The sequence below is a fragment of the Agelaius tricolor genome, unplaced genomic scaffold (assembly GCF_023055355.1).
Source record: "Agelaius tricolor isolate 1412-34295 unplaced genomic scaffold, bAgeTri1.0.p SCAF_40, whole genome shotgun sequence".
Lineage (NCBI taxonomy): Eukaryota > Metazoa > Chordata > Aves > Passeriformes > Icteridae > Agelaius > Agelaius tricolor.
This window is the reverse complement of record NW_027269300.1, coordinates 796,043-807,644: the sequence shown is the minus strand read 5'-3', so window position 1 is coordinate 807,644 and position 11,602 is coordinate 796,043. Positions and strand designations below refer to the sequence as shown.

The window sequence follows — 11,602 nt, the reverse complement described above, 5'->3', positions numbered from 1 at the left end:
CCTGAGTGTCCCGGGGCCCTGGATTTGCATTGCTCCAGCTCCACAGAGATGCAGGTGAAGCGAAGAAGCCAAACTGTTTATTAATGGAAGGCAAAGCAAAGGGATGTGCTGGAAGGGAAGAAAGGGGACGGGCAGGTGTGGAAGGGCTCTGCAGCCATGGGATGGAGGTTCTCTGGCTGGCACACCCTTGGTGGCCGAGGGCACACTCGAGAGTGGCCGCCCCCTGATCTCTGCCGAGACCGTCCAGGGTGGCGGTAATCGCTACGGCGTGGGTGACACAGCAGGAGCACGGCACGAGAAATCAGAGGCAAAGGAAACAAGGAAGGATCACTTGTCTGAGTTTCCAAGGAAGGTTTATTCCCAAAAGGAGTCAGGTGCAAGTCACAAAGCAAATGGGTCCGACTAGCATTTTTAAAGAACGGATCGTGCAAGGGGTGGATACAACTCTCACCCAATGAGGGGATCTTAGGGGAGGAACAGATCACTCAGCAACTCCAATAAGGATCATTCAGGGCAGGGAAGAAGCCTCACAAACCAGTCAGCCATCGAGACATAGCTAACTGACACAGAACATTCGAGAATACAAGGGGAGTGACTACAGAGACTGACAAGAGTAAGGGGTAGTACAACTGAGATTGACAAGGGCTTCTAAGGGAATGAGGGGAGGAGCAGGGAGACTGACACACTGATGGGCAGACAAGTGGCAGAAAACTTTGTGGTGAACAACTTAGGACTGAACCATTAGGGGGAACAAAATGGGGTACATGGGAGAAACCATTATAACTGACTAACACAGGAAATCTATCTTTGTATTAAAACAACTGTAAAACACCAACTACCACAGGCAGGGTCTGAGGGCTGGAGAGAGGGAGCTGTCAACAGGGAGGGAGAAGGCAGGAGCTATGGGAGCTTCCCCAGGCTCAGCTGTGCCAATCATCAGCTGTGCCTGCAGCTCCAGCTGGTCTCCTCTGGTCTCCAGGTGGTCTCACCTTCCAAGGGACCTGGAGGTCTTCAAGAGACACTGATTCTTCTGAGCCAGCAGATGGAAGTTGTTCTGCAGCTCTTCCCTCGAACATCACCTGAACAAATGTGCTTATGTGGGAGGGGCTGTTGTCTTCACTCAGGGCTTGAAGGGCTGAGGAGAGGAACAGAGCCACAGTCAGAACCTGGATGTGCAGGAATCCATGGAGACCTTTCTGCCAGGGCCATCCCACCCAGCTCTTGCCATGGCCACAAGAGAGGAGAGGCCAAGGGGATCAGCTGCAAGGTGCTGGCCATGAATCCCCTCACCCATGTCCCTGGAATCTCTGTGTGCTCTGCCCACGCCAGCCCTGGTCCACACAAGGAGCGAAGCCACCGCAGCCGGGGCAGGGATTGCAGCTCCCTGCCCAGGCACTGCAGCTCGCCCGGCCAGCCCCCGCTGACAGCCCACTGCCCTCATCACCCTCACAGAGGGCCTGGAGCTCTTCCTTCTGCCCCATCAGGAGCACCCCGGCCATGCCTGGAACACAGGCTAACCATAACTAAGGCTGCTGAGGCTGTTATCCAGTTTGCTTTATGGCTTAATGAGGTGAGGAATTCATGGATCTTTAACTTCCACTGGAAGGCAGGCACATGGATTCAGAGCTATCACACACTAACTGTATGGTTTTGGGGTTACTTTAATAATGGTACTCACTGTAAGGAGATTACACCAGAGGAAATTTTCTCTCAACCCTTCACCCAGCTCTTTGGGTCTGCCCCACCAGTTTTCAAGGGTTCAGATCCACTCTAAATGCTAATGATATCATACAGTGGTTGGTGTTGCTGATAGGCCTGTTCTATTTAGCATTCAGAGATAAGGGAAGATTCACCTGGATAACCACCCTGGCACCTACCCCAGAGACAAGGGATGCTGCTGCCCCAGAGCCTGACCCTGCCCCACAGCCCAGCTCAGAAATGAACCACCCAGACTGGGTGGGGGCTCTGGTGAAGGAGATGGGCCAGATGCTGAAGGAGCACATTTCCCCAGCTGGTTGGAAACCCTCCCCCTGCCCCAAAGAGGGAGAGTCTGATGGTGCAGCAGTGAACCCACAGATGTTACAACTGTCCAGGTTCCAGCTGAACTGCAAGGGCAGTCACAGCCAGCAGCAGTCACCCCTGTGGAAACAAGGAGGTCTAAGATGAAATCAGAGCACCCTAGATAAGGGTAAAAATGGAGGCCCCTCACAACCCACAGGGGAGCCAGTGGTTGAGGTCATCACCGAGTCCCTGATGTACAAAAGTCTCCATAATCTGCACAAAGACATTGTATGACGGGGACGTGAGGCTTATACAACCTGGTTACTCCAGGTCTGGGACCTTATGGGTACAGGCCTGCAACTGGATGGTGGTGAGGCAAGGAATTTGGGACCCTTGACCCAGGACTCAGGTATGAATCAGATTTTTGTAAGGGAGCCAGGGTCCCTTTGTCTCTGGGAGCAGCTTTTATTGAGTGTCAGAGAGAGGTTTGTCCCCAGGGAGAGAATGCAGGAGCAGCACCATAGAATGTGCTGGAAGATCCTCGAGGAAGGGATCCAACAGCTGAGAGAAGTGGCAGTGTTGGAGGTACTCTTTGGGAGGCATGGACAGCATGATAATGACCCTGACAAGGTCAGTGCACAGGGCAAATGCTGTGGAGTCTGGCAAATCTGGGGCCATCTCAATACACCACCTTCATTGAAATGATTAATGCCAATAACAACCGAGAGACGGTGGGCTCTGTCACCAACAAGCTTAGAAACTGTGAGAGTGTGATCAATGGCCCCATGCAGGCTCCTGTCTCTGCTGTGATCAAGGCCCTAAAGAGGAGATGAGGTGTCGCTATAGAGCCCGACATGGCACAAGCACCAGGACTCAGATCAGAAGGCTGTATAAGAGAGATTTATTAAAGCAACAGGTTGCCTTTATAGCTTTACAAGATTATTAAATTTACTTAACAAATACATACACTGCCCATTGGTCATGAAAAATAAACAAAGTTCTCAATAGGTGAAAAGGAGCCGCGTCACTCTGTGAGCCAACTAAAGTCCATATCTTGTAACTTTCTCTCTTTCTTCACGTTGCCATGCTGATAGCCTTGGTACCTTCCTCCAGAGAGAAATGGGGCTTTCCTTATCTTCAGGAAGCCTTTGCTGGCTTACGGCAACAGCACAAAAGTGTCTTTCCTACAAGTCACCCTTTTAGTAGTTGACCCACAAAAACAACTGCTAAGGACTTCTGCAGGGCCCTTGCAAAAATCCAAGCAGACAGAGGATCCATTCTTCATTCACTTACAACTAACCAACTTCTACCCAATCCACAACACACACCCTCACAATCTTAACATTCATATACAAACAAGGCACATAAAAAAGAGATCTTCAAATACCATTACAGACCTCGCAATTTCCAGATGACACATTTGTAGCAGAATGACACCTTCACCTCTAGACAAATAACTTTCACCCACACAGAGTCAGAGACCAAGTCATCTGCCTAGTCACCACTTAGGACCAAGTAGCATCCACTCAACTTTACAACTGGTTGCTGCTGTCATAATGGGCAACCAACCTAGTTGCTCAAAGTTTGGAGTTCAGCTACTAATTCAACCCCTCTGCAAAGGCAACACTTCTCCCTTAGGTACATCAAATTGCCCTATTTTTGGCATTGTCGGTGCCCTGCAAAAGGAAATGGTACAAGACACATTTCTCAGTACTACCAACCTCTCTGTAAGACAATTCAAGGAAAAGAAGAAAAAGTAACGCCCACTAACTTAAATTTTGTATTTTCAGGGTAAGCCTATAGCTGCCTTTACTGTGTCTAAAATTACCATCTTTACCACACATTCCTTGAGGGTCTATGCTTCCATCCACCTAATAACCAATGCAATTGCCTACTCATTTTGCTTCCACTGTAGAACCACCCATCCTGTCCTTTCCTGTGTGCTCCAAATAAGGTTTAACACAATGGGCAGAGACAGCCAGATTGTGAGCCCTCTCCACCTGGTCACCTGCAAGAAGAACGAGTTCCACTGGGGCCCTGAACAGCAACCAGCCTTTGCTCAGATCAAGCAGAAGATCGCTCATGCAGTAGCCCTTGGCCCAGTCAGGACAGGAGCAGAGGTGAAGAACGTGCTCTACTCTGCAGCCAGGAACAATGGCTTGTCCTGGAGCCTTTGGCAGAAGGTGCCTGGGGAGACTCAAGGCCGATCACTGGGATTCTGGAGCCCAAGTTACAGAGGATCCAAAGCCAACTACACTCCCACTGAGAAGGAAATCTTGGCTGCCTATGAAGGAGGTCAAGGGACCTCGGAGGTGACTGACACAGAAGCAGAACTCCTCCTGGCACCCCGACTACCGGTGCTGGGGTGGATGTTTAAAAGAAAGGTTCTCTGTACCCACCACACCAGTGATACCACATGGGGCAAATGGACTGCTCTGATCACACAGCGTGCCTGTATTGGAAACCTGAATCGCCTTGGGATTTTGGAGATAAATACAAACTGGCTGGAAGGGGAAAACTTTGGTCTCACTGACAAAGAGGAGCAGGTACAAGTGACACGGGCTGAGGAAGCTCCACCGTACAACCAACTACCAGCAGAGCAAACACGCTACGCTCTTTTCACTGACGGTTCCTGACACATTGTAGGGATGAACTGGGAATGGAAAGCAGCTGTATGGAGCCCCACAGGACAGATTGCACAAGCTACCAAAGGAGAAGGTGGATCAAGTCAATTTACTGAACTCAAAGCCATTCAGATGGCCCTGGACATTGCTGAAAGAGAGAAGGGGCCAAAACGATACCTTTTATATCGATTCATGGATGGTAGCCAATGATCTGTGAGGTTGGCTGGAAAGGTGGAAAAAGTCCAACTGGCAGCATAGAGGAAAATCAATCTGGGCTGCTGATGAATGGAAAGACATTGCTTCTTGGTTGGAGAAGCTGCCTGTGAAAGTCTGCCACAGAGATGCCCATGTCCCCAAGAGTCAGGCTAGTGAGGAACACCAAAACAACAAGCGGGTAGGTCAGGCTGCAAAGATAGAGGTGCCAAAGATAGACTTAGATTGGCAACATGCGGGGGAGTTGTTCCCAGCTCAATGGGCCCATGATGCCTCAGGTCATCAGGGCAAAGGTGCCACCTGTAAGTGGGCACAAGACCGAGGGGTGGATCTAACCATGGACAGTATTTCTCAGGTTATCCATGACTGTGAGACGTGTGCTGCCATCAAGCAGGCCCAGCAGGTGAAGCCCCTGTGGTACGGTGGGCGGTGGTTCAAGTACAAGTATGGGGAGGCCTGGCAGATTGACTCCATCCCACTGCCCCAGACACGCCAGGGCAAGCGCTACGTGCTGACCATGGTGGAAGCCACCACGGGATGGCTGGAGACCGACCCTGTGCCTCACACCACTGCCCAGAACACCATCCTGGGCCTGGAAAAGCAAGTCCTGTGGAGACATGGTGTGGGAGGATCTTCATCCACTCGTCCCAGGTGTCCATGGGGTTGGGTTTCTTACCTGCATACGGGCGGTCATTTGGTGACAGGGGGACTCCCACCAGGCATGTTAAGAGCGGACCGTCTACGCTTCCAATGGCCATGCAAAGATTGTCTTGCTTTAATGGCTTTGCCAAAGTGACCCAGATGTTTTGTTTTGGCTGAGGGACGATCCAGCCGGTGGTCACTTGGATACAGATGAGGGCGCTGATAAAGACGATGACAACGATGGCACTGGTACTGCTGTGGGGTGCCCTGGAGGGTGTCACAGAAAGAATCATACTTCTTCTTTCCCACTGGGTAGTTTTCACTCATGTATGGTAAAAACACACATTAGTTGACTTATTTTAAGACATTCTTAAATATTTTTAAGTTCCTCCTACAGTTCTTCCCAACTCCTCCCAATCACGCCCTTCTCTTTTTTAAGGGAAGTTTGAGGGAGGGAAAAAGGAGCAGTTTCAAGAGGGGAAAGAGGGAGGGGGTAGGGATAAAGGGTCACTGGTAGAGGGATGGTGGAAAAGGCAGGGGTGTGTCTGCATTTGAGATTGACATGGATGTTATCAGTGGGATGTATCTACGTGTGATGAGTGTCCTTGCCAAAATGTTTTTTCTTTTTTCTTCATCTCCAAGAGAAAGCTGCTTCTGAGGCATGGTGGGAGAGGGAGCTGACTTTGTGTTCATTTGAGGGGTCATCTTCAGATCTGTGGTCTACTGATAAATCTTCTGGGAATCCACAGGGGTCCTGTACCTGTAGAAACACAAGCATATCCTCTCCCCCACATAATGAGAGGGTATGGCCCTTCAATAATTTTAGATTCATGATTCTGGTCAAGTACTGGAGGTCTTTCTTTGAGGTGTGTGTACATGTTGTTATGAAAGTGCCTTAAGACAGGGGGTTTGGTTCTTTTAGAGAGCAATTCATGAAATTCATAGCATAAAGTACTTTGCACAGTCTGTCTTGTATAGAGAGAGCCGGGGGCTGTGTACAAATCACAAACGGCACGGGGCTGCTGTGGAACGTGCCTTGAGCTGTTTTATTTTCCAGCATCAGTCTCATTACATGGTTATGACAATGGGAAGATGCCAGCAGCTCATGTCCTCGGCAGCAGACAAAGAATGCAATGTTACAACTTACTTTAAAAGTTTTTTGACCAATCCCACAAAGCAAAAGCATATTGACAGTAGTTCTATCCAACCACGATAAGCACAGGTACCTTTGGTTAAAACAATGCTTGCTTATTTTGAATACAATACCTGCTTGTAAGCCTTAAAACACAATGCACAGAGCTCCATTATTAAGCTTCAAACTTCCTAATATCTTGCTAGAAAAACTTTCTGTAGCTTAGAGAGTTTTTCTAGACAAGCGTTAATACACAGACCATTGTTCTATTTGTCCTTGCTTTTCTACTTTTTAAATAATTTTTCTGCTGACCAATCTCATGGCTACTGCTTAGCTCTAATCACAGTCCTGCTGTCTCTGAGGCCTGCCTTTTGCAGCTTTCCCAAAAACCCTCTGATTTTGTGGATTCCCACACTGAACACAAGTTCAGCTATTGTAAATCAAATGCTCACTGATGTAGATGGTATTAGACATGGCACACTGCAAAACAGATCTGCTATAGATTTTTTGCTGTTAGCACATGGGCCCAGGTGTGAGGATTTTGAAGGAATGTGTTGTATGAATCTCTCTGGCCAGTCTACATCCATCCACAGGAAACTCAAACAACTACAAGACAACATGAAGAAATTGACTCTGAATGATTGGGGCTTGGATGAATGGTTTGAGGGATGGGGAATAACTGGATGATTGAAAGATACCTTAAAGGGAGCTTTGTTATTACTAGTAGTTATTATTATATTGCTTTGAGCTATTCCATGCATAGTGAAATTGGTGACCCACTTGGTAGAAAATACAGTGAAAAGGGTTTGGCTGGTGCAAGAAGAAGAAGGGGGAGTTGTAGCAATGTATCTGAACAACTTAGGCCACACTGTGCTCCAGCCATATTGCTTGTAGTTCTTCTTATCAGGGCCCTCTGGAATTCACCAAGGTTACTAAGACATAAACTGTGCTAAATGAAGAAAGAAAATGCTGAGGAACAGAATGCCAAGACGACAAGAACAAGATAACAGAGGGCTGTGAACCACCTGGACTGTAACCAATCACATACCCAGAGAAGTGAGTGCAGAACACCAGTAGAAGAGAGAGGCACCAATGAAGAGATGCATGATCAGTGTATGCAGTAGAGTTAGAATGCATAAATAAGTGCATAATGTAAACAATCAATGGCTTCAGCTTAATCATATTGGTTAGTGGTATGGGAGTCCTGTTTTCCCACCAAGGGTGCCTGGGAAGGAGGGATGGTTCTTTTCCATAAAAAGGAAAGCACTGAGGCAGGAGCAGGAGACAAGTGACCCTTGCAGGCCTGGGGCCTCATGGCCTCCTTGTCCCTGCTCAGCAGCCTGGCAGGGGCCGCCCCATGCTCCTGCCCTTGGCATTGCACATCCCCACATGCCAGTGCCCATCCCGGCAAGAGCCCTGAGCAAGGAGGGAGGGACAGGATCTGCCTGGCCAGGCCCTGGGGCTCAGGCCTTGGCCCCTGGCATTCCTCAAACACATCCAGCTTTGCTCAGCACCAGAGACACCTTGGCCTTGTTTGTCCCCAGCTGTCAGCACTGCCTCCAGTGTTCTGCTCTAACTGGAACCTGGGGACTCTTTCTCAGTTGTGTCCTTCAGTGGGACCTGTTAAAACTTTAAGAAACTTCAGAGTTTCAAATTAATTTTGAGTTCTTGAGAAGTTTTCTGAAGACTCTCTCAGGGACTGAGTCTGATGTAAACAACACCAAATCCCCAAGAGACTCATTAAAGTCCTTGTGCTGTGTCTGTGCTGCTGAGCTTTAAAGGAACAGCTCTTCCAGGGCCAGCTCCTCTCCCAGCCCAGCAGGGCTGAGGGCTCTGCCTACAGGCACTGAGGGCACAGGAGCCAGGCAGAGACAGGCTGAAGGCAATCAGGATTGGGAAGACATTGAGCTGAGACTCCACCTGGGGAAAGATCTTCACAGCCCTGTGCATGGTGAGTGTGTGGGTGCAGGGCAATGTCCCCTGTGCTCCTGGAGGGATCTCCTGAAGCCAGCACACCCCAGAGCCTGGGGGATGTGTCAGGAGGACTCTCCCAGTTTCTCTGTGGCACAGGAGCAGGAGCAGGAGCAGGAGGAGGAGGAGGGGGAGGATGTGGTGCAGAGCGGGGCTGCCCTGGGCACCGTCAGAGGGACAGGGCAGGACGGCTCCTGCTGCCAGGGATGGCTGCAGGGGCTGAAGCTGGGGCTGCAGCCAGGGCTGCCCAGGGCTGTCCTGCAGAGCAGCTCCTGCAGCCCTCAGGGCTCTTGGCCAGCCCAGGGCATGTGCCACCTGCCAGGGGCAGCTCTCAGCCTGCCTGGCAGCTCCCCATGGACGCTGCAGGGGAGAAGTTCCAGGTGCAAGGAGCCACCCCCATCAGGGCAGATTCCTCCTGCTCTGGAGATGGTGCTGCATGGCCAGGGCTGCTCTCAGCTTTCTCCTAAAGGGAAGGGAAAGGGGCTGTCAGCTTTGGCTGTGTCCCTGAGCCTCCTGCACTGTCAGCCTGGGCATCAGCAGATGGGCCTCAGATCTCCCTCAGAAAGTGCCTCCTCAGCCTCCTCTCCCTACACACAGCAGCAGCAGCACCTTGGCTTGCAGCATCTCTGTTTGTCTGGCCTGCCCTTAAGGCCCTGCTGCCAGGGAGATGCCCCTGGGCAGTGCCCTGTGCTGGGAGGGGTCTGCAGGGCAGAGCTGAGCCCCCAGGGCTGGGCTGGGCTCTGGCAGCACTGGCAGGAGCAAGGCTTGGATAGAGAGAAACATCTCCCAGTAGGCACAACTCCAGGCAGCAGAGAGCCAGAGCAACCCTTGGCATCCCTCCCTGTCCTGCTTCACAGGGAAAGAGAGAAGGGTTTGGAGAAAATTAGTTCTAAACTGGAGTGTTCAAAAATTCCACTTCATTTTTCAAGAAATTTTTAAGTGCAGGCACCCTGAAACAGACGAGTTGTAATGATCAAAGTACTCCTGGGTGAGGACTAGCACTGACTGTACTGGGGCACAGGGAGCCCTGTTTTCCCCCTGGGCTCCCCAGTGTTCAGCCTGAGAGCAGTGCTAAAGATGAGGCAGGTACTCAGCAGCACAAACTCAAAATGAGAAATAGTTTAGCCAAATTTCCTCCCCGGAAGAGAAATGATTTTGCAGAGATTCCAAAAAAAAATACATAGAATTAATTCAAAGAATTTGATTGAACTTTGTCAATGTCCTCTTTCAGCAGTCCACAATGTCCAGAATGAACAAATGTCCAACAGCAGCTCCATCAGGCACTTCCTCCTGCTGGCATTGGCAGACACGCGGCAGCTGCAGCTCCTGCACTTCTGCCTCTTGCTGGGCATCTCCCTGGCTGCCCTCCTGGGCAACGGCCTCATCATCAGCGCCGTAGCCTGCGGCCACCACCTGCACACGCCCATGTTCTTCTTCCTGCTCAACCTGGCCCTCAGCGACCTGGGCTCCATCTGCACCACTGTCCCCAAAGCCATGCACAATTCCCTCTGGGACACCAGCACCATCTCCTACTCAGCATGTGCAGCACAGATGTTTTTCTTTATCTTCTTCATTGCAGCAGAGTATTTCCTCCTGACCATCATGTGCTACGACCGCTACGTGTCCATCTGCAAACCCCTGCACTACGGGACCCTCCTGGGCAGCAGAGCTTGTGCCCACATGGCAGCAGCTGCCTGGGCCAGTGCCTTTCTCACTGCTCTGCTGCACACAGCCAATACATTTTCCCTGCCCCTGTGCCATGGCAATGCACTGGGCCAGTTCTTCTGTGAGGTTCCCCAGATCCTCAAGCTCTCCTGCTCACACTCCACCTTCAGAAAAATTTGGATTTCATTGCTTGGTGTCTGTTTAGGTTTTGGTTGTTTTGTGTTCATTGTTTTCTCCTATGTGCAGATCTTCAGGGCTGTGCTGAGGATCCCCTCTGAGCAGGGACGGCACAAAGCCTTTTCCACCTGCCTCCCTCACCTGGCCGTGGTCTCCCTCTTCCTAAGCACTGGGTTTTTTGCCTACCTGAAGCCCCCCTCCATCTCCTCCCCATCCCTGGATCTGGCCGTGTCAGTTCTGTACTCGGTGGTGCCTCCAGCCCTGAACCCCCTCATCTACAGCCTGAGGAACCAGGAGCTCAAGGCTGCAGTGTGGAGACTGATGGCTGGATGGTTTCAGAAACATTAAACTGATGGCCAGTTTTTGCAAGTCACTTATAATAAAACTCATATTTGATACTTCTTGTTGGTTTCATTTTGAAGGTTTTTTGTCATTGTTTTACTTTTATAATATTGTCCCAAAACAAAACCCATTGATTCTGCCATACCTCGTTTTATTTCTCCACATCTTCATTGTGACCCACAGACTGTGTCAATGAGGACCTGTGCCCTTGTTGGCTTTAAACAAACTAAAGTATCTTCCAGCAAAGTTTTCACCATAGATGCCCCTTTTGTTGCCTTCTCTGGAGCTGCAGCAGCAATGTCTGTGTGCAGAGCTGGGGGCAGGTTAGGGGTGGCACAGAAGCCCTGATCCTGCTGGCCACACCATTCCTGATCCAGGTCAGGAGCCATTGGCCTTCTTGCCCACCTGGGCACACTGCTGGCTCATGTCCAGCCTGCTGTCCATCAGCGCCCCAGGTCCCTTTCTGCCTGGCTGCTCTCCAGCCACTCTGTCCCCAGCCTGTAGCCTTGCAGGGGTTGCTGTGGCCAAAGTGCAGGACCCAGCACTTGGTCTTGTTAAACTTCATCTTACTGGACTCTGCCCATCCATCCAACTGTTCCAGGTCTATCTGCAGAGCCATCCTACCTTCCATCAGATGGACACACACTCTCAGCTTAATGTCATCTGTAGATTTACTATTGAAAGACACTACACCTTCATCCATGTTGTCAATAAAAATACTGAACAGGACTGGCCCCAGCACAGAGCACATAGGGACACCACTGGTGACTGGCTGCAAGCTTGATACAGCAGTATTCACCACCACTCTCTGGGCTCAGCCATCCAGCTACTTGTA

The 11,602-nt window shown here is 50.4% G+C and overlaps 1 protein-coding gene across 1 annotated transcript; it reads left to right on the top strand.

The window, feature by feature from the left end:
* The first annotated feature begins 5,175 nt into the window (after positions 1–5,175).
* Positions 5,176–10,773, top strand: LOC139603624 (olfactory receptor 14A16-like). Its single transcript, XM_071454515.1, has 2 exons — positions 5,176–5,458; positions 9,815–10,773. The coding sequence occupies exons 1-2, from the start codon at positions 5,176–5,178 to the stop codon at positions 10,771–10,773; spliced, it is 1,242 nt and encodes a 413-aa protein (XP_071310616.1).
* The last annotated feature ends 829 nt before the right edge of the window (positions 10,774–11,602 follow it).